This window comes from Pecten maximus, chromosome 1, assembly GCF_902652985.1.
Source record: "Pecten maximus chromosome 1, xPecMax1.1, whole genome shotgun sequence".
Lineage (NCBI taxonomy): Eukaryota > Metazoa > Mollusca > Bivalvia > Pectinida > Pectinidae > Pecten > Pecten maximus.
Genome location: NC_047015.1, coordinates 46,284,961 through 46,310,865, shown reverse-complemented (window position 1 = coordinate 46,310,865; position 25,905 = coordinate 46,284,961). Strand labels below are relative to the sequence as shown.

Sequence of the window (25,905 nt, the reverse complement as noted above, 5' to 3'; positions counted from 1 at the left end):
TTTTTCTGTTTACTTTTAAAAAGCTTACTTAAAGTAGGCGAAGAAACCTTTTTGAAAAACAGTAAAAATAACAAAAAAATAACATCAATGTTCTGTTTTAATATCCACGACGACAACTTTACGGCCAACCAGACAAATGAAACTGACATACTGTGAATCTGATATTACCAGCTATCATAATATATATGATATGATTCATCGATTCTGTATACAAGCATCTCTTTTCTCAAATATATTATAATGTTAAAATTAAATTAACCTGATCTAGACTGGGCAAATGGCTGCTGACTCAATATTAAAAGTGCATAACCATGTTCACATACAGTGTACGACGCTTTTCACGCTTGTAAGGTTTCACTAAATAAAAGAGTCTGCAATAAGCCAAGTTCATATGTATTGATCTGGAAGTACATTGTTTGTTCAGGGAAAATTGATATTTTGATATACGATAGGTCTGTGATTCATAATATGTTTGTTTGTTTTGTTTTAGGTGTTTGTTTGTTTTGTTTTAGGTGTTTAAAGTCCACTCAACCACCAAGGTCGTATGAAGACAGGTATCAGAGAGAAAAAAACACAGAAGGACAGACAGAGCAGTGAGGAAAACGGAATGATGTAAGATCCCCGGTGTTGTAATGTCTAATAAAATGAAATCTACAATTCTTCAGGGGACCACTTTTGTCGCCCTTTACGATCAACATTGAGTGGGATACAATTGGTCTTTTCTCTGGACCTCCCATGTCCCCTGATAAGAATACAAGAGCGAAACCATCCGTGACCCTGCAGGGGGCCCCACAAATAGTCGCCTCTTACGACAAATAGTGAGATACAGAAAACATAGTCTGTTACAGCACCTGAACGGGTTTTGATAATAAGATGTTCTTTATTTGTCAATTACATTGCATTATATTTGTTAATTTTATATATTACATTTTCATATATTGTTTAATTTTTACATATTCTGTCATTCAACCTCAAATATACGTATCGCTTGGATAATTTGTCATAATTCTGGGAAAATCCACTCAGTACATATGCAAAGTTAACTCTAAAATATACTTAAGCTGAGTGGTATATATCAAGAAAGGCTTTGTAGGAACATGGAAAGAAATGAATATAATGAAAGTGGGTCTCACTAAACAAATAATCATCAAACACATGTGAGCAATCTGAATGCTCGGCATCGATAAAAACCAGAAAAAAACCCTGATAGCAGACCAAAGGTACCGGGAGAGTTCGTGAACTGGAAATAATTCATGGATAGCCGAGAATAAGAATAGGAGATGAGGCAGAGAGGTGAAGGATGTTGAAATCATAACGTAATCTGACATTGTACTGTAGGGATCTGTTATGTGTTAGAAAAGGTGTTAGATTTAGCTAGCCTATACATAATCGTAATCTCGTCTCTATAATCGTATCTTTGCCACGAGCTTGTGGCTTACAGCTTATACATTGTATGCTACTATGCTACAATACTCGTAAGTCAGTTTGCCGTCTCGTAAACCTGCATGCATGTAAAACTCTTTTTTTATAATTCCGTCATCTACATGATTTTTAACTTAGGTTCGGCAACGATCGTTTATGAAGGAATGTTTCAAAGAGTGAATTCCATCCGCTGTTATATCAACACCAACCGGTATCGGTATTTTAACTATAAGGACATTTTAAATTAGATTATTTTTGATTCTCGATTTTTAGTGGAAGTTGCGTACATACTGTTATACTGGCATCACAAACCGTATATGGTAGTGTTAAAATGATACATATAATGTAAAAATTACCCCTGTGTCCTGAAGGCTGATTAATGGCATGTTGCGTGTAATTAAGTAATAGTGAACCATCCCCAGAAGTTGATATGCACTTGAAAGATTAAAACAGCATATACTTGGAAATTAACTGTATAATATGTCGTTTAGTATAAAGTGTTTCCCTTGCGATATCAAACTGCAATCGTTGGTTTTACATGAATAATTATCATATCTAGCGGAAGATTTCCTTAGGCAATGTTCCTTACATTTTTAAACGCCCTTTTCAGACTGATATGAAAACTGAAATTTCAATTCGATACCTCTTTCTTTAATGCATTGGAGATATATTGTCACAATTTATTTAATATGTGTAAGAAATCTTATAATAGAGAACCTTACATGATGAACAGGATTACAACAGAAGAATGGTAATGATTTCCGGAAGCATATGCTAACATATTTGAACGCTGACTACAGGAGTCAGATTTCCTTGGATTGATGCCAGTTGGTTAAATAAGATTGGATGCTTAATTGGGTACTAGAACAGGAGTATAGATACCAGTTTGTATTTTGGATATCATGGATGCAGAACCAGAATTAAAAAAAAAGTAAATATTACAGGAAGGACGCCACCAATTTTACTAGTTCATATTATGATTAAATAAACAACTGTCATGAATTATTGAGTCAATACTTCAGTACAAACAGAAGAAATAAAGCATCAATTACATACCATTAATCTTTTTTAATGTTTTAGTCTTCATCTTTGGCTATAATGATGAAAATATCATTAATGTCCCCATTATACAATCGAAACTACATCTTTATGCGGCCAAATTTATCATAACATTAGTAAAACGCCCTTAACAAATATCATTATATACATCCGCTTAATTGTTTGTTTGTTTGTGTGTTGTTATTTGTTTCTTTGTATATTTATTTGTTGGGTCAGATTCCTTAGTGAAATACAAATAATTCTGTATTACTCGACTCTCTAGACATACCATTACAGACATCCGTTTGTTTGTTTGTTTGTTTGTTTGTTTGCTTGTTTGTTTGTTTGTTTGTATATTTATTTGTTGGGTCAGATTCCTTGGTGAAATACAAATAATTCTGTATTACTCGACTCTCTAGACATACCATTACAGACATCCGCTTGTTTGTTTGTTTGTTTGTTTGTTTCTGTGTTGTTATTTGTTTGTTTGTATATTTATTTGTTGGGTCAGATTCCTTGGTGAAATACAAATAATTCTGTATTACTCGACTCTCTAGACATAACATTACAGACATCCCCTTGTTTGTTTGTTTGCTTGCAGTGGAGGACAGAACTCCTTAGTTAAGTACTGAGAAGTGTGTATTACAACTTGTGTAGGTTGATACCACGTAATAGCCATTCTCGATGATTTGATAGCATGGCCTGAGTGAGTCCTGATATGATTGTCTCCAGACTGGTGAGGGTAAATGTGATAAAGACTTACGTCGAATCTGATGGGAAATCACTCGACATACCCCATCCTCAACTTCGTCGTCAAAATATGAACATTTATGAACAACATCTGCCAAATTTACTGGTGCAACAAACTTCAGTACAAAAGTACGTCACTTATCCTATTTTAAGATACTTTTCCAATAAATTGTGGATTTAGGATCCAATAACAGACACTGTGAGATATGAACTCGCACATGTTTAGTGTGTCGAGTTAAGCCACTTGGTTCGATAGATGAGTACAAATGATGACGAAATAAGAGTGATTTCTAAGGGTCAGGTAGTCATTAAGTCAAAGTGTGTCATTGATAATTGATTTCTTCATCTAAAACTTGCTGGAGATTTTTTCTAAATTACCACTTCGTGTATGCAGGGGGCATATAATTGATCGGCGGAGCGGTTAGTGTACAGTTATATAAATTGCTATCATTGGACAGCCTCAGTATCGTAGGATCGGAACCAGCCTGGTCATTAACACCTCAGGCAGAATTACTATGGCCAGTGTGACAGATATCTAGGCACGTTTTATTAACTTCTCTAACGACAAACCGGCAATGACCACAGTTGACCAACGATTAACGTCCCTAATTGAATCAACAATTGACAATGACCGCCATTTAATGTATACTAGGGACACGTCTGCATCGACCAATATAGAACAGCTCAATTAGAAATAGCGTGCTTTACATTGACCAGGGACCAGAAATAGACTGACCCCCTCCTTACGCCATACCTTTACATTTCTATCACGTTTTTTGTGAAGTCTTTCACAATGAAATCATCAAAATATACTTTCTTGGAAAATTAATCATATTCAGAAAAGAAATTTGAGACTTCAATACATTATGCGTTAGTTCCGTTTGTGTAATGTAATCGTTTATCCGTTGTTGACAAATAGTGTGTGGCCTTTGTCAACAACGGTTCTCATTTTCAGAATGTGGCATGACCTGAATTTATCTTTTATTTGCACGTAGTCCATTTCCCTTGTATATTTTCATCGTGAGTATAAATATTTCGTGTACGTATACCCCCTTGCTTTACCTATTTTGAGTAAGAATTGTTGTTTTTTTTATATCAGGAATATCGTAATACTGTTATAAAAAATAAAACAACCATTTTTTTCAGGATTTACGAAACTCATTCGAATCAAATTAAATTGCAATGATCAAATCAACCCCACTATAAGCTATGACAACATTATTTAAAGAATCATTGTAAGTAGGAATGGATTCGATTTAGCTTTATATCCCCACCTCTCCAACGAGGCGGATAATAATTGCACATTCAAATCAATAGACAGGAGGATATTAGCAATTACTGCTTATAGTTTCAGCGATATAATATGGCACGTAAAGTATGTTTTTTCGTGTGAAATATCTTACATCAGAGTTTTTAAGAGTTCGATGTACATCTAAAAACATTGTCAACCATTTGTAATCATCAATGTTTTAAGCGACACTGTTATAGCATGTCGCTCATGTTAATAAATTTCAAAAGTTCCTCCGCCATGATTATGTTGTGCTGATCTGTTAGACAACAGGATCTGAAATGCAACTGCAGGCCATAAAAAAGCATTGCAAAGCTAATGTGGTAGGCACATATTTTACTAGTAATTTATCGCAAATAGCCGGTTTGTCATATCAAATAACAGGTTGCAAGTTTCTTTGGTTATTTCAATGACTGTTAAATTGATTTACGATCCCTACCCTTATAAAAACACACAAATGACTACCTAGGGAAATTATCCGCGCCAAAACTCACGTTACTGATGGTTTTTGCGGTGTGGACAAATTCCGGCTCGCTGGAGTGTACAAAGGTCACTTTCTTCCAGTTGAGGCGACGTAATATTGATACCACGCTCCGGGATACGTGGGAGGCCGTAGGGCGCGTGCTGCAGAAAGTGGGGTATAACGTCTTGGCACTCACCTCGGATTCCGAGCAATACTGAAAACAAAGTAGAAGTATCATTTTAGTACAACGTCAACCATTGGATTCCGAGAAATACTGAAAACAAAATAAAGATATCATTTAAGTACAATGTCAACGTAATTTAACGTCACAGTCAATATCTCTTAAACTTCATTATTTTGTATTCTTTTATTTTTTAGAGTTTAGCAACCTCGTAACAGCTAAGGTGATATAAACACAAGTGTCCACGGATGATGGGGTCATTGACGGACGTTTTTATAGTGCTATCACAGTGAAATATCATTTATGTACGCGATATCCTGATGCCCTCACTGGTCACTGAGTACGTTACATATCCTACCAACGTCAGATATGAGAGTCCAGCATAGAGCAGTAAGTGCCAATTTTTTAGGCTTTGGTAAATGTATAATGTACATTTCAAAAGTATAGCAGTATATCATATCCCACTTGGTCACATACGTTGTACTCCCCTGTTGATAGCTATATACAACATTACATAAACGATTTAGGTCTTAATTCACTGTTTCAATAACATCGAAGCTCTGAGGTCATATAGAAAACAAAAATCAAAACATCAAAACATTTACAAATAAGAATTTCAAATCAGAAAATGCTGTCGCGATTTTTATCGTGGCAATATGATGAATCACTAAAAATGATATTCAAATCTTATAATCCACGATACACATAAATTTGAACCCTTATAAAATCTTTTGTAATCAATATGGTACAGTATTCTAGGTTTTTATTCTATGATAATATTGTACTTAAGTGTGTCTGTGATACATTTACTAGACAGCTGATATGACAAATACATCGAACTGTCTATCAATGTCAAGAACAACGAAGCTTAATATAATTAGCTGAAATGGCGGAGATGCTATACATAATATAAGCAGTTGCGGATGCCATATTTCCTGATTCGAGGAATCACCTGTCTAGTACATGTAGGTTCACGTGCACTCCAGTGAATGAACAGCATATATATCGAGAAATGCATTAAAGCAACGTAAAATGGCTGATGCCTTCACAAGGAAATGTGCATTGGTTAAATCGACCATCCAACGTGTCAGGTCGCAAGATATGTAGGGCCACTTAGGTTTACGTTATAAGTGTTTTCTATTCGTGTCTAATTGTAAACCCATGCATGAGCCAAAATTCCGGAATCAGCAAAAGCATTGTTTTTATGTTAATGCTGAGTATATATCTCAGTTATACAACGAGGGAAGGGGGGGGGGGGGGGGGGGGGGGGGGGGGCAGACATCTTGGCTTATAAAGGTAAGTGCATTCCATTCCACTGAGATTAATTGGACCAATGTTCGGGGGAACTTTTGTGGCAAAAATAAATCCTAAGAGTTCCTGTTGAAGTGTTGGAATTATTTGTGGTGTCCTTAGGGAGGATAAACAATGCGCAATACAAAAATCTTCTATCAGGGCATTACTGTCACTGACAAGGATCGTAGATTATTGTAACATGGTTCTTCATCCTTCAGCATTCTAAAACATCCACCGACATTGATCATTTATATCACCAGTATTGAGCATTTATATCACCGGTATTAATCATTTTTATTATACCTCAGACTTGTATCACAGCTTCTGATTAGTGAAAACCATGTCACGTGATTAAAAACATTCGTTATGTCAACCACAACTTTCCAAATAATTCATTATTGACTTGCTGTCGCTTTCGAAACATCATGTCACCCTCTGAATATCATAATGTCACCCTCTCGTGAGCCCTCCAAAATCGTTATGTCACCCTCTCGTGAGCCCCAACTCGGAACTCTCTTCCGTAACGTCTTCAAAAGTAGTCGAATCAGAGAAGTTCCGAGTATTCTGCTTGACAACAACAATGGCTGCCGGCGGACGCTATCGTCTGCCAACAGAGGAGGAATTGGCGAAATTATTGCAAGAAAAGGATTCTAAAAACACCAAAAGGGTCATCAATGTGGCCGTGGATTCCTTTAGACATTTCCTATCTGCAACAGGTAGGCCTAGACCAAGGATTGTGAAAACTTCGACGTCCTTACATTGAAAGTTCAACTGGGAGAATTTTATGCCGGGTCCAGAAAGACGATGGGGTACCTCTTAAAAACTTTTCTTAAAAACTGTTGATAGTAATAAATAAACTTATTGATATCAAAATTAATTCACTTATGTTTTTTTCGGTATAATAAAACAATTGCTGCCCTTGTTCCGAGTTGACATGAATATTTGCCCACCCTTGAGGTGTCATGTCACCCTCGGGCTACGCCCTCGGGTGACATGACACCTCTCGGGTGGTCAAATATTCATGTCAACCCGGAACAAGGGCAATAATTGTATAATATCACCGATATTGATAATTTATATCACCGATATTTATCATTTATATCACCGGCATTGATCATTTATATCACCGGTATTCATCATCTATATCACCGGTATTCATCATTTATATCACCGGTATTGATCATTTATATCACCGGTATTCATCATTTATATCACCGGTATTCATCATTTATATCACCGGTATTCATCATTTATATCACCGGCATTGATCATTTATATCACAGGTTTTGATCATTTATATCACCGGCATTGATCATTTATATCACCGGTATTGATCATCTATATCACCGGTATTGATCATTTATATCACCGGCATTGATCATTTATATCACCGGTATTCATCATCTATATCACCGGTATTGATCATTTATATCACCGGTATTGATCATTTATATCCCCGGTATTCATCATCTATATCACCGGTATTCATCATCTATATCACCGGTATTGATCATTTATATCACCAATATTGATCATTTATATCACCGGTATTCATCATCTATATCACCGGTATTGATCATTTATATCACCGGTATTCATCATCTATATCACCGATATTGATCATTTATATCACCAATATTGATCATTTATATCACCGATATTGATCATTTATATCACGGGTATTGATCATGTATATCACTGGTATTCATCATTAATATCACCGATATTGATCATTTATATAACCGATATTGATCATTTATATCACCGGTATTGATCATTTATATCACAGGTTTTGATCATCTATATCACCGGTATTCATCATTTATATCACCGGTATTGATCATTTATATCACCGGTATTCATCATCTATATCACCGATATTGATCATTTATATCACCAATATTGATCATTTATATCACCGATATTGATCATTTATATCACCGGTATTGATCATTTATATCACCGATATTGATCATTTATATCACCGATATTGATCATTTATATCACCGGTATTGATCATTTATATCACTGGTATTCATCATTAATATCACCGATATTGATCATTTATATAACCGGTATTCATCATTTATATCACCGGTATTCATCATTTATATCACCGGTATTCATCATTTATATCACCGGTATTCATCATTTATATCACCGATATTGACCATATAAGGTATACACGACAAAATCAATACGAACATTCGAAACATTGAGGTTTGCGAACAAAGCAGATACGTAAGTCAGGAACAAGTCTGCTATCGCTCAGTTGCAGATTGGAACCATAATTTATCTCTCGACACCGAGAGAACAAATATTGCTTTGCAGTAATGAACAACAAATATGCATTAACTGTTCGCGAGTGTTGTATACAAAAACAGAATGAAAAACTACACATGTTGTGCAGGGCATGTTTCCCTAACAGGCCCTCGCCACGTTTTATCGCAAACCCACTTTGACAAAATCAAACGTCTCCGAGATACAGTTTCATTAATGGGACTGGAGCTAAGGTTATCCTGTGTACACAGTTTGTGTTACGAAGATCTTATGAATGTTACCAGTATGTACAAAGCTCTGCCTATTTGTCTACTACCATCTACTGTTATATCATTCTAATGCACAAGGGAAACTGTCCGCGATTGGATATCTGTACATACATACTAAAGTCTACAGACTCCATACATGTTTAAATGAAAGGGTTTTCAAACACTGTTACTATAAGGTTTCATCATTTTACTTTGTTCCGCTTTGAATTGAAATTTTTCATGATCTAGTTTCCATATCATACACTCTACAATCAGAATGGGTCATTAGTAAACTGTTTTGCGTTTTATATTACCTAAGCCAGATGACTCTTTCGGTATTGGTCATATTAAACAACATGGAAAAAGGCCTCGGTTAGTACATATTGTATTATCCAACTTCCCGCTAAACATCATGGCATTGCTAATGGCAACGATGTCGACAAAAATGCATATATAATTAACTGCTGGAATAGATATAATTATGCTAACTTTTTATTCTTTTTTATCAAACGGCGATCCAAATAACGAATTCATAATTATTCGAAATTAACTACAGGATAGGTCCTATTTCACCTCTCGTCACACGATTTTGTTCAGATTTTTTTTTTCTTTTCTTTCATTTTTAGTTAATCCACCTCCATTTCTATTTTTATACACTTGTTTATGACCTTTTAGCTTTTCTAATATTTCTCCTCTAGAAGTACACACGTTTCGCCCCTAGCTTCATTGGTGAATCCCAGAAGGACGAAAGCCAGCTGTGTGATGTAGATTTTTGTATCCATTACCAAATTTACATCTAAAGGTGGTATTAAGTAAGTTGTTTTCTGTACAATCATTGAGTTGCTGTGAAGTCTTACTCGAAATATACGCACGAGGCTTCGAAGTAGACTCCTTGTTTACCTACTTGGTTACCTCTGTCCTAGACATGCTAAACTGTAACTTGAGGATTTCTTTATAAACAACCTTGATGACATGGACAGATGCAGTAGTACAATACTACCCCGATTACTTGAGAATTCAAACGTTTGTATTCGATATATTGCTGCATAATAATTTAGGTGAATAAAAATAAATTGGATAATGTTTTTCACTGCGTCACATTTCATATTTAACATATCAAAGGTGTTATGCAACCCGTAAAGGCATGGAATATGCAACCAACCTAACTTTTGCAGCACAACTACGAAGTTTAACTGGTAAAAATCCCAACACGGTTCTTCCCTGGGTAGTTACAACGGGTAGTTACAACGCAATTTACATTTTAGCTTCAGGTTGTCGTCCTAATATCATTAGATATAAGGAAAACGTCATAATTTCATAATTAGGTCAATTTGATTGGATATGAGAAGAATATCACCACCTAATCTATCTTCGTTTGTTATGTCTTTCTTGGTATATTAAAACTTAAGTCGACTGGAAATTTAAATATATTCAGAAGTTCATCTCACTGATGTTAAAAATCGATAATCTTACGAAAAGATTGTGTTTTGCCACTGTGGCATTTCTGTTCTCTTTCATTTCTTGGAAGTTCATGAAATATAGCATCTGTTCCGGGCACGAATGATTGGCAAAAAACCGTAATTTTAACTAAAAATAAAAAATTCAAGGGCAAACTATTTAGCAGGATATATTTTACGGCGACCAATTAAAAACATATCAGGAGACGAAACGTTCCGAAATGATAAGCGTCTTCTGCTTCATCGACTTGATTCGTCATGTTTTATCATGGTCAACTCAAAATGGAATATTTTCCAAACGAAACCATGATGACGGCCATGCAGATTATATAGTGTTCATCAGCCTCCTGTATCTCTAGAAAAGCTACGTTTTAATAAAATTATTAGAATATCTCAAATCTGTTTAATGGCATCTCCATGCATTCATCGACACTTGATCTTTATAAGACGTAGGGACAATAAGATCTGTGTATGTTGTCAAAGACCGTTTTAGATGGGTTACTTTACTATATAAACATCTTACACGGCGTTTATACGTGATGGTTACTTAGATAAACTTATCTTTTCGTTGTATTATGTATTATATTGTATTATTGTTCGCTTTGTTTGCTTGGTTTATCGCCCCGTGAACAGCCATGGTCATTTTGAGGCGGGGTCTCCATGTAGTAGTTGGTGGCTACCTCAATGAACAACATACGGGATCCCTGTCGCATGTCGTCCAAAGCAACTAAGGTAAGGTGTCTTGCCAAATATCAAAACCACGGCAGCACAGACCGGCACGTTTCTTAGCTTCTCGAGAAACACAAACCGACACGGATAGGGAGCGCCGAACCTCCCACCTGGAATTATGTTATTGAAAGCATACAACTGAAGATATGAATACAATGGCCACCCAGACTTCGACGTATATGTTTTGTCATATTGGTAAAATCTTAAGAAGGAGCGTGATTATTGCCTTCAGCTCACAATAAAACGGGAGATTCCTAAATGGAAATTAGCAACCTTAAATCAATATCCAAACAGCACAATACAACGTTACCCTTAATATGATTCGGTATCCCTGAAAGTAGTTACAATAGTCTAGTTGAAGTCATTAAAGATTACAATATATATATCTATTATCAGTATCTGACCTTGCTTAAAAAGCTCGATACATTTAAATCGCACGGAAACTTTGGTTTGTTTTTGATTAACGTCCTATTAACAACCAGGGTCATTTAAGGACGTGCCAGGTTTTGGAGGTGGAGGAAAGCCGGAGTACCCGGAGAAAAACCACCCGCCTACGGTCAGTACCTGGCAACTGCTCCACGTAGGTTTCGAACTCGCAACCCAGAGATGGAGGGCTAGTGATTAAGTGTCGGGACACCTTAACCACTTGGCCACCGCGGCCCCTAATTTAAAATCTATGTGTAACAGGAGAGGAGAAAATGTATTGGCCAGACTGGGGTTCGAACCCGTGACCCTCAGAACACTAGCCGGATGCTCTACCAATTGATCTACATGGCCACGGAAACATTAGCAACTTTGCATTAAGCCATTTACATGATGTCTGCTGAAAATGAAATGCAGCTATTCATTTTAATTATTTGTATGGCTAATTTCAATAAGCAGACAGTATTTCAGTGTACAACTTAAGGGTAATTGCACATTAAGCCGTCCTACAGGGAAAACATAATGTCATTTTTATTTTATTGGTTTTATTAAAAACAAAACCACGTAAACGGAGATGAATAGTGAGTTATCTGCCGTCAAATCCAGGAAACTTCCCACTCAAATCTTGTATCGTCGTCTGTCATTATTTTCTAATCCTGGTAATGTTTGCCCATATATCCACTTTAGGTTAAGCACGGCTGCACTGGTAACATCCGGTATATCCCCTATCTAATACTTTTGTGACACCTGTTGACGATAGAGAGATTGATAGCAAAATTGACAAAATATGTTCAACCAGTTATCCGTGAGAGACCAGTTATATATTTGTGTTCCAGTATTTCGCAATTAACCTGATTGGCAATGGAAACATCACGTGATTTATATCGTCCTAACATATTGTTTTTACCGGCTACTGATCCTGGCTGACTTTAATATTACACAGATATGCATTCCATCATTAATTCCTGCAACGGAACCAGTTGAAAAATATTGCTTACACGTATCCAGGTTTTCTCCAGACGCCCATTTAATCTATCCGATCACCTTCGACCGGAAGTGTTCTCTTCACACTTTAAAGCATTCTATTTAGATACAGGTAGATTATTTCATTGATATTATATTAATGTTTTATTTGTAAAGCACCGGTACATTCCTGAATAATGATACTGAAATGTCAAATGACACCGTCCGGTTCGATATCGGAAGTTGTTGACGTCGTCTGCTTCACTTGCTTCCATTTGTATCTGGTACCATGGCTGTAATGTAGATCTCGCTCATGATTTCCCTTTGTATCATTTTTATATTGCTTAAAGAAATTACAGCGTCTCGGTCTTAATGCGTCTTCTTTTAGTCCCACTCATGTTTAATGTGGAAATAAAACATAATATCAATCAACAAGACATATATTTATAGAAAACCCACATGCGATATCACCAATTTATATGAAAGCGAAACCACTTTAAGCATTACCAGATTTGTGCTATAATTACCTCTGAATGTTCTGTGAAACTTTCGTCTTAATATTCACATTTGATCGCAGAAACATTTCTGCTACATGTATATATGTATCCAATTATCCCCATAGAGGCCTGGTAATCAGATCGCCGGTGTTTAGCGAACGTGAAAATTCCACATGCCCGGAAGTCTAAGGAGGGTCTAGATTTTCACCGTGTGCCAACGATGAAAACTGAGTGAGCTACTCATTATAACTTCAACCGAGTCTGAATCCTTTATGTTAATCTGATAAAGGAAGTATATGCAAAAAGTGAAATCTTTGTGGCTGGTGAAATTATCCACGTCCACATGCTTCCTTTCATAGCTATATAAAATGGCCGATTAAATATGCATTAGTTAACTGTGCACGTGCGAGGTTGCTCGTGTTGCGACTTTACGACTTCACGCCTCGAATGGGAGGATGGAAACATTAACACTGTGGGGAGAAGTATCACGGTAGAATATAACTGTTAAACTTCAGGGAGAAACTATCTTATTGTTTATAAATCCTGTGCTAAAACGAGTATTGATCTGAATCAACCAGACATATATACCAATAACATTATAGCAATTTGTGGTGAATTTAAACAGAGAAAAGTAATACTTTCAAATCTTGGCACTAATGGTTCCACATGTCATTTTATGAGGAAGGGGGGTTGTTGAGTGTCAAATTGTATATCTGTATATTAAGAGAAAAAGAAATGGCAATGTTTTTGTTCTGAATTCATCATTAAATCTCCGGTTTCTCAATTTCGTTGAAATCAAATTAATTTTCCCCTATCTTAATTTGTTATAGTAAAGCACCCGTGTATGCTGGGGGATATAACTATCTTTGTTAAAACAAATTTACTACACTAAGGGATAGTCTGTGATATTGTAAGGTAATTAATCAGAGTAAAGCGAAAACTGTACGGTTCTAAACAAACTATAAGTTAGGCTTTGTAATTTGTGTTCATTTTCTACAAAAGTGATGCTACATTCTTTTTTGTACGTTCTAGATATCATCAAGCTACATGTATTTCGTTCTGAAGGAAAAAATAACAACGACGACAAATGATCAACGTCATAAGAATATATGAAAAATAGTTGTAACATGAAAAAACGGCGCAAAGCTTACCAAGCACATAGCGTCATACCACACAGCGTCACATCACACAGCGTCGCATCACACAACGTCATATCACACAGCGTCATAGCAAACGGCGTCATATCACACAGCGTCACATCACACAGCGTCGCATCACACAGCGTCATATCACACAGCGTCATATCACACAGAGTCATATCACATAGCGTCATACCACACAGCGTCACATCACACAGCGTCACATCACACAGCGTCATAGCAAACGGCGCCATATCACACAGCGTCACATCACACAGCGTCGCATCACACAGCGTCATATCACACAGCGTCACATCACACAGAGTCATATCACACAGCGTCACATCACACAGCGTCATATCACACAGCGTCATAGCAAACGGCGTCATATCACACAGCGTCACATCACACAGCGTCATACCACACAGCGTCATACCACACAGCGTCACAGCACACAGCGTCACATCACACAGCGTCACATCACACAGCGTCATACCACACAGCGTCACATCACACAGCGTCATATCACACGGCGTCATATCACACAGCGTCACATCACACAGAGTCGCATCACACAGCGTCACATCACTCAGCGTCACATCACACAGCGTCATACCACACAGCGACATATCACACAGCGTCATATTACACAGCGTCATATCACACAGCGTCATATCAAACAGCGTCATATCACACGGCGTCACATCACACGGCGTCATATCACACGGCGTCACATCACACGGCGTCATATCACACAGCGTCATATCACACAGCGTCACATCACACAGCGTCATACCACACAGCGTCATATCACACAGCGTCATATCACACGGCGTCACATCACACGGCGTCATATCACACGGCGTCACATCACACGGCGTCATATCACACAGCGTCACATCACACAGCGTCACATCACACAGCGTCATACCACACAGCGTCACATCACACAGCGTCACATCACACAGCGTCACATCACACAGCGTCATATCACACAGCGTCATATCACACAGCGTCACATCACACAGCGTCATATCACACAGCGTCATATCACACAGCGTCATATCACACAGCGTCACATCACACAGCGTCATATCACACAGCGTCACATCACACAGCGTCACATCACACAGCGTCACATCACACAGCGTCACATCACACAGCCTCACATCACACAGCGTCATATCACACAGAGTCATATCACACAGCGTCATATCACACAGTCATATCACACAGCGTCATATCACACAGCGTCATAGCAAACGGCGTCATATCACACAGAGTCATATCACACAGCGTCATATCACACAGCGTCATATCACACAGAGTCGCATCACACAGCGTCACATCACACAGCGTCACATCACACAGCGTCATACCACACAGCGACATATCACACAGCGTCATATCACACAGCGTCATATCACACAGCGTCATATCAAACAGCGTCATATCACACGGCGTCACATCACACGGCGTCATATCACACGGCGTCACATCACACGGCGTCATATCACACAGCGTCATATCACACAGCGTCACATCACACAGCGTCATACCACACAGCGTCATATCACACAGCGTCATATCACACGGCGTCACATCACACGGCGTCATATCACACGGCGTCACATCACACGGCGTCATATCACACAGCGTCACATCACACAGCGTCACATCACACAGCGTCATACCACACAGCGTCACATCACACAGCGTCACATCACACAGCGTCACATCACACAGCGTCATATCACACAGCGTCATATCACACAGCGTCACATCACACAGCGTCATATCACACAGCGTCATATCACACGGCGTCATATCACACAGCGTCACATCACACAGCGTCATATCACACAGCGTCACATCACACAGCGTCACATCACACAGCGTCACATCACACAGCGTCACATCACACAGCCTCACATCACACAGCGTCATATCACACAGAGTCATATCACACAGCGTCATATCACACAGTCATATCACACAGCGTCATATCACACAGCGTCATAGCAAACGGCGTCATATCACACAGAGTCATATCACACAGCGTCATATCACACAGCGTCATATCACACAGAGTCGCATCACACAGCGTCACATCACACAGCGTCACATCACACAGCGTCATACCACACAGCGACATATCACACAGCGTCATATTACACAGCGTCATATCACACAGCGTCATATCAAACAGCGTCATATCACACGGCGTCACATCACACGGCGTCATATCACACGGCGTCACATCACACGGCGTCATATCACACAGCGTCATATCACACAGCGTCACATCACACAGCGTCATACCACACAGCGTCATATCAAACAGCGTCATATCACACGGCGTCACATCACACGGCGTCATATCACACGGCGTCACATCACACAGCGTCATATCACACAGCGTCACATCACACAGCGTCACATCACACAGCGTCATACCACACAGCGTCACATCACACAGCGTCACATCACACAGCGTCACATCACACAGCGTCATATCACACAGCGTCATATCACACAGCGTCACATCACACAGCGTCATATCACACAGCGTCATATCACACGGCGTCATATCACACAGCGTCACATCACACAGCGTCATATCACACAGCGTCACATCACACAGCGTCACATCACACAGCGTCACATCACACAGCGTCACATCACACAGCCTCACATCACACAGCGTCATATCACACAGAGTCATATCACACAGCGTCATATCACACAGTCATATCACACAGCGTCATATCACACAGCGTCATAGCAAACGGCGTCATATCACACAGAGTCATATCACACAGCGTCATATCACACAGCGTCATATCACACAGAGTCGCATCACACAGCGTCACATCACACAGCGTCATACCACACAGCGTCACATCACACAGCGTCACATCACTCAGCGTCACATCACACAGCGTCATACCACACAGCGACATATCACACAGCGTCATATTACACAGCGTCATATCACACGGCGTCATATCACACATCGTCACATCACAGCGTCACATCACACGGCGTCACATCACACAGCGTCACATCACACAGCGTCATACCACACAGCGCCACATCAAACAGCGTCACATTACACAGCGTCATATCACACAGCGTCATACCACACAGCGTCATATCAAACAGCGTCATATCACACGGCGTCACATCACACGGCGTCATATCACACAGCGTCACATCACACGGCGTCACATCACACGGCGTCATATCACACAGCGTCATATCACACGGCGTCATATCACACAGCGTCACATCACACAGCGTCACATCACACAGCGTCATACCACACAGCGTCACATCACACAGCGTCACATCACACAGCGTCATATCACACAGCGTCATATCACACAGCCCCACATCACACAGCGTCATATCACACAGCGTCATATCACACGGCGTCATATCACACAGCGTCACATTACACAGCGTCATATCACACAGCGTCACATCACACAGCGTCACATCACACAGCGTCACATCACACAGCCTCACATCACACAGCCTCACATCACACAGCGTCATATCACACAGCGTAATATCACACAGCGTCATATCACACGGCGTCATATCACACAGCGTCACATTACACAGCGTCATATCACACAGCGTCACATTACACAGCGTCACATCACACAGCGTGATATCACACGGCGTCATATCACACAGCGTCACATCACACAGCGTCATATCACACAGCGTCATACCACACAGCGTCATATCACACAGCGTCATACCACACGGCGTCATATCACACAGCGTCACATCACACAGAGTCATATCACACTTAAGCATTGAACGGCTTTCAGTTGGCATTCATAGTCAATATGAATGCCAACTGGACAGAGGCAAATTCAACATGAAGCGCGCTTGTTCAATGCTTATATTTACCATCTGCGATTTTTTATTTGTCCTGCGATTTTTTTTTGAAATTTGTTGGCAGTTCATAAGCTGGTGAACTCGCAACTGAATTGGTAGGGTTATATAGTGGCAGTGCCATACAATGGTAAATATAGCGTAATATCACACAGCGTCATATCACACAGTGTCATACCACACAGCGTCACATCACTTAGCGTCATATCACACAGCGTCATATCAACAGCATCACACCAACAGTGTCCTATCAACAGCGGCATGCCAACAGCGTCATACAAACAGCGTCACATTGGAAAAACACATAAAAGTAGATAATTATGTAGACAAAGAAGTCAAGGAAACATTTAGTCACTGAGAGATAATTGAATTCTACTGACACAGAAATAAAGAAAAACAACAATTTGAAAATTTATTTTAAAATAGATATATAAAATAATTTACATAACAACATAATCAGTTTAAATGATACAAAGGCACGTTTAAAAACTCCCCAATAGACATGAAAACTGTCAGTGTTATTGGATTAGGGAGATCCTGTTACCTAGACCTTTCGTTGCCGATATAACAATTCTGTCTCTGACGTGACTAAGAAGGAAAGTCATTTGTTTGTTTCTTGTTGTAAAGTGGCTGACCTATTGGGCTTACAGCGTCATAAAATGACACCGAGGCCACGCTCGCCGCCTACGCATTAAATAGCGTATAATTCATTTTTTTGTTCGTATTTTGTCTCTGTTGATAGATTTTTAGTTAGAATTATGGTTTCGTTATAATGTCGGTATTCTCTGTTGTTTCAACTTGGAATTATTGTTTCGTTATTGTGTCGGTATTCTCTGTTGTTTCAACTTGGAATTATGGTTTCGTTATAATGTCGGTATTCTGTTGTTTCAACTTGGAATTATGGTTTCGTTATTGTGTCGGTATTCTCTGTTGTTTTTTAGTTAGAATTATGGTTTCGTTATTATGTCGGTATACTCTGTTGGTTTTAGTTAGAATTATGGTTTCGTTATTATGTCGTGTTCTCTCCAAGACAAAGTATTATGGAACTACTTCTCGTGAAAACTCCCTATCATTAGTAAATATATGAATTATCGTCAAACCTCTCTATCATTAGTTAATGTACATGTACTAGTTCTCGTGAAACCTTCCTATCAATAAAAATATATTACATCTCGTGAAACATTCCTATCATTAAAAATATATTACATCTCGTGAAACCTTCCTATCATTAGTAAATATACTACTTCTCGTGAAACCTCCTTATAATTAGTAAATGCAATACTTCTCGTGAAACGTCTCTACCATTAGTAAATTTATTAAATCTCGTGAAACCTCCCTATTTCTCATGAAATGTCTTTATCATAATTAGTAAATATATTACATCTACTGAAGCGGCCGTATTCTATCATTTGTAAATTTAATAAGCATACAGACACTTCGCGGAGATTGGGATGATGCACTTATTCAACTTAGGATATACAAGTTTAAAATGTACAATTGATTTATATTGCTTTTCTTAGATCCTAAGGTATATCTTATTGAAATAAACAACAGCAGAGTTGTCTCCTAAAGAGATAATGCATATTAATACAAAATCAATAAACAGCTCAAGTACAGTTTAGATAAAGAATGACGACAATGTCTAAAACCATTAATTACAAACGTTTCTGTATGGAGAAATTAAAATGTACGGCATCTATATTTGATCATCCCCTGGGCCCTGAAGAAGGTCGTGATGATGTTTTGGACTGGGATTAAAATTGGATTTCTGACATTTTACAAATCAGCGCTGAGTCACTTCACACGTTAACACAGCAGAAGAGAACATTGAATTACACAATCTACTTATGTGTTGAATAATTTGTTTTTTCTTTATCATGCCAGAAAAAATGAAGATTTATGTTTTTATTTTATCAAGATTTAAGGAATATATCAATATAGATTACATTTCCGGTAACGATTTACGTTGTGGTGCTCGCCCTTCTGAGTGCGTGCTACTATATATAATGCATACTCAATGTAGACGAACAGCGAAGGATTGAAACACGGAATCAACACATTGCAAATATCATGTAATTTACATAATGAAAAACTATTCAAAGCCTAATTATCATAATTATCGTCGCAGTGGTCAAATATTAACCAAAAAAGGATCATTTTAAAACCTTGAAACTTAAAACCAAGATTCATTCGTATCCGGCATTGTATAAATAGGTCAACTTGCCATATTCGTATACGATCCAAGGCGTCGTTCATTATAGTTTTAACTTATTCACTAATGTCGTTATTGCTGAAACGATTAAATCGTATGTCTACAATATCAATATTTTATTATCTTGTAAACCTCGGGGCAGTTCCGAATCACTATCGCACATTTGCGTTTCGTTAATGGTGTATATTGGTTCATAGATTGACTTTAAGTAAAGATCAATTTAAAAGTCTTGGCAGTAATGTCTATTCTTTAGAAAAAAAAAAAAAATACATTGAGGAAGACGATCATGTGTGGCAGTCCGATACAGCTGACGCCGGGGTTAGGATGTATAACGTTAATCTGTTTTGATGGGTTCAATATGTACTTGTATTACGTACATAGACCGACACATTTATAATGTTAATCGCTGAAAATAGGAGGTAATGAAGCAGAAAACCAAAGTTAACATATTCCGTGTCGTGTTACAATTCTACTTTAGAACTCATTGGTGATTCTAAATGACAAAAGAATAAGTATAGGTAAAGTATTAATTTAACGTAAATAGAACAAATCGTTTACTCTTAAAGCAATCATCAAATTTTATTTCCTCCTAAAGGAGATTAGTGAAATACAATGAAACCGACGGAAAAAAATAATAATATGAATAAGTAGTGACTTTTATTTTATTTTTTTTTTACAATTAATATTGTATTACTTGTACATGTAAGTAAAGTGCTCATTGTAGTTAAGATTTAGGCTGTTTCCTAGGAATTCTGTTATTCGCTATTTTTTTAATAGAACGTGCATGAATGATAATAGTGAAATCAAATTTATCAGAGATTTCCAGAAATTTTCATCAAGTAATTTCAGTGAAAAAATCCTTTTAGCATCAGTCTTCATCAAAAAGAAGCATAGATCACTTAAGTTGAATTAAGTTAAGCTACGTTAAGCTATTGGATGCAGGCAAAAACAATGCCTCTATATTCATATATAAACTTACATTCTTGATTGCTGCGTAAACTTTCGTAAATACACCGGGATACCAGATATACCTATCTGATATACAGTATAGACCGGGATACCAGATATATCTATTGGATATAAAGTAGACCGGGATACCAGATATATCTATTGGATATACAGTATAGACCGGGATACCAGATATATCTATATGATATACAGTATAGACCGGGATACCAGATATATCTATTGGATATACAGTATAGACCGGGATACCAGATATATCTATATGATATAAAGTATAGACCGGGATACCAGATATATCTATATGATATACAGTATAGACCGGGATACCAGATATATCTATATGATATACAGTATAGACCGGGATACCAGATATATCTATATGATATAAAGTATAGACCGGGATACCAGATATATCTATATGATATACAGTATAGACCGGGATACCAGATATATCTATATGATATACAGTATAGACCGGGATACCAGATATATCTATTGTATATACAGTATAGACCGGGATACCAGATATATCTATTGGATATACAGTATAGACCGGGATACCAGATATATCTATATGATATACAGTATAGACCGGGATACCAGATATATCTATATGATATACAGTATAGACCGGGATACCAGATATATCTATATGATATACAGTATAGACCGGGATACCAGGTATATCTATATGATATACAGTATAGACCGGGATACCAGATATATCTATATGATATAAAGTATAGACCGGGATACCAGATATATCTATATGATATAAAGTATAGACCGAGATACCAGATATATCTATATGATATACAGTATAGACCGGGATACCAGATATATCTATATGATATACAGTATAGACCGGGATACCAGATATATCTATATGATATACAGTATAGACCGGCATACCAGATATATCTATATGATATAAAGTATAGACCGGGATACCAGATATATCTATATGATATACAGTATAGACCGGGATACCAGATATATCTATATGATATACAGTATAGACCGGGATACCAGATATATCTATATGATATACAGTATAGACCGGCATACCAGATATATCTATATGATATAAAGTATAGACCGGCATACCAGATATATCTATATGATATAAAGTATAGACCGGGATACCAGATATATCTATATGATATACAGTATAGACCGGGATACCAGATATATATATATGATATACAGTATAGACCGGGATACCAGATATATATATTGGATATAAAGTATAGACCGGGATACCAGATATATCTATATGATATACATTATAGACCGGGATACCAGATATATCTATATGATATACAGTATAGACCGGGATACCAGATATATATATTGGATATAAAGTATAGACCGGGATACCAGATATATCTATATGATATACATTATAGACCGGGATACCAGATATATCTATATGATATACAGTATAGACCGGGATACCAGATATATCTATATGATATACAATATAGACCGGGATACCAGATATATCTATATGATATACAGTATAGACCGGGATACCAGATATATCTATATGATATACAATATAGACCGGGATACCAGATATATCTATATGATATACAGTATAGACCGGGATACCAGATATATCTATTGTATATACAGTACAGACCGGGATACCAGATATATCTATTGGATATAAAGTATAGACCGGGATACCAGATATATCTATTGGATATACAGTATAGACCGGGATACCAGATATATCTATTGGATATAAAGTATAGACCGGGATACCAGATATATCTATTGGATATAAAGTATAGACCGGGATACCAGATATATCTATTGGATATACAGTATAGACTGGGATACCAGATATATCTATATGATATACATTATAGACCGGGATACCAGATATATCTATATGATATACATTATAGACCGGGATACCAGATATATCTATATGATATACAGTATAGACCGGGATACCAGATATATCTATATGATATACAGTATAGACTGGGATACCAGATATATCTATATGATATACGGTATAGACCGGGATACCAGATATATCTATATGATATACAGTATAAACCGGGATACCAGATATATCTATATGATATAAAGTATAGACCGGGATACCAGATATATCTATATGATATACAGTATAGACCGGGATACCAGATATATCTATATGATATAATGTATAGACCGGGATACCAGATATATCTATATGATATAAAGTATAGACCTGGATACCATGTTAATCTTTTTGAATTACTGAGTGTCAAACCAATCACATCATAACACTTTATAACCTTCTAGGATATGTCAATCTTCACGTTCTATTTTATGGTGTCATAGACTTGCTAACTCATTTAAATAGAATCATACTCTCCAACACTATTTCTAATCTAAAAAAAAAACACTTTCAAAATTATAAGTAATAATTATGTCTTTATACTCATTTGTTGATATAAAAGTTCTATCAATTGAAAATATGTCATGAATACGTAGTAGTATGAGATTGAGTGAGAATGTGTTTTCTTTGTTTATAAATATCAATTATTAACTTCTAATATTTTCCTACTACACTACATACTAATTTTGTAATACTCATATGTTCATTAAACTTGAAATCTATAGGAAAGGACTAATATAGACTGAGTCTGTTGTCCAATCCCTTTTGCCAACACCAAATCTTAATGATATTCTATGTAAAAATACCTTGTTATTATACTTGTTGTGTTAACAATAAAATATTTTGAGAGAAACAATACAATAGAAAATAACCAAGGGGAAAATGTGTACAAACTTGTGATCATGTTCGACTCTGGAATGTTCTAGCTGTGTTATATTACTGGAAACATTGCTCACCTCCGTGGCAAAACTAGACATATCATATACATCTGTTTAAATCGATGATAAATGAGTAGTGTTATGATTGTCAAAATGAAAAATGCCAACTCCCCTTGAAATTTGATTTCCCCTATCTCCACTCCTTTACCAAACGCGATAAGATCAGTACGTCCATCGGTTTACACTAAGTCAGTGGCGAGGTAATGACAGGGCGAGAAGGAACTTGATACTTTCTACAACTACGACAGCAGGTTGGGCTGTATTCTCTAAGTGCAGGTCGAGCGGAAGTAACATAAATGTTCACTCCATATCCATATCCATTTTTTTTTTTATTTTGTTCACGTCCTGACAAACCTCCATTTAGTTGCCAGTACCGGGTCAACAGATGCTAGCTCAGCTTTTGCCAAGCAATGTTGATTTGACGTTCTGTTAACAGCTTCTGAGTCAGATTTACATTCGCTAGTTATAATGGTATACCTCAATAAAGGCCATACGTGAAAACATCCATCTACCTAAATTCGTGTACATCTAATTAAACCAGTGTTTCATATAGATGTAATTATATTCTGGTTACACCTCAATGTACTTATGTGAATGTTTTTTTTTTATTCTGACAGTGTTTTGATGTAGAAGATTGTTCTATGTATTACTGGATACTGTACGTACGTTTTTTAGCGATAATCTTATTTTAGCGAATTTTCGCGCTGGAAGTATTGCGCTAGATTATGATTGCGCTTATACTCTTTCCATGTACTATTCTACAGTAAATTCTGTCCGTGCGCCAAATCATCACTGCACTAATATATAAAAGTAGATGATACGATAAATTTGAATGCGCTAAAATATTAACGCTTACAGGACCTCCAAAGTTGTTGGATTTGTATAGAAATACCACTGGTTTGTATATATGTACGAATGTTAAAATTGGTTTGTATCTGTGTACGAATGTTTCCACTGGTTTGTATATATGTACGAATGTTACCACTGGTTTGTATATATGTACGAATGTTTCCACTGGTTTGTATATGTGTACGAATGTTACCACTGGTTTGTATATATGTACGAATGTTACCACTGGTTTGTATATATGTACGAATGTTACCACTGGTTTGTATATATGTACACGAATGTTACCACTGGTTTATATATATGTACGAATGTTACCACTGGTTTGTATATATGTACGAATGTTACCACTGGTTTGTATATATGTACGAATGTTACCACTGGTTTGTATATGTGTACGAATGTTACCACTGGTTTCTATATATGTACACGAATGCTACCACTGGTTTGTATATGTGTACGAATGTTACCACTGGTTTGTATATATGTACGAATGTAACCACTGGTTTCTATATGTGTACGAATGTTACCACTGTTTTGTATATGTGTACAAATGTTACCACTGGTTTGTATATGTGTACGAATGTTACCACTGGTTTGTATACATGTACGAATGTTACCACTGGTTTGTATATATGTACGAATGTTACCACTGGTTTGTATATATGTACGAATGTTGCCACTGGTTTGTATATATGTACGAATGTTTCCACTGGTTTGTATATATGTACGAATGTTACCACTGGTTTGTATATATGTACGAATGTTACCACTGGTTTGTATATATGTACGAATGTTACCACTGGTTTGTATATATGTACACGAATGTTATCACTGGTTTGTATATGTGTACGAATGTTACCACTGGTTTGTATATATGTACGAATGTTTCCACTGGTTTATATATATGTACGAATGTTACCACTGGTTTGTATATATGTACGAATGTTTCCACTGGTT

The 25,905-nt window shown here is 37.2% G+C and overlaps 1 protein-coding gene across 2 annotated transcripts in view; it reads right to left on the bottom strand.

Annotated features, from left to right (window-relative positions):
- Nucleotides 1–25,905, bottom strand: part of LOC117335489 (guanylate cyclase 32E-like) — a 76,902-nt gene that overhangs the window by 34,380 nt on the left and 16,617 nt on the right. For both annotated transcript variants that reach the window (XM_033895528.1, XM_033895536.1), the window contains exon 3: nucleotides 4,993–5,175. In XM_033895528.1, coding sequence (XP_033751419.1) covers nucleotides 4,993–5,175 — 183 coding nt within the window. The remainder of the gene's footprint in view (nucleotides 1–4,992; nucleotides 5,176–25,905) is intronic.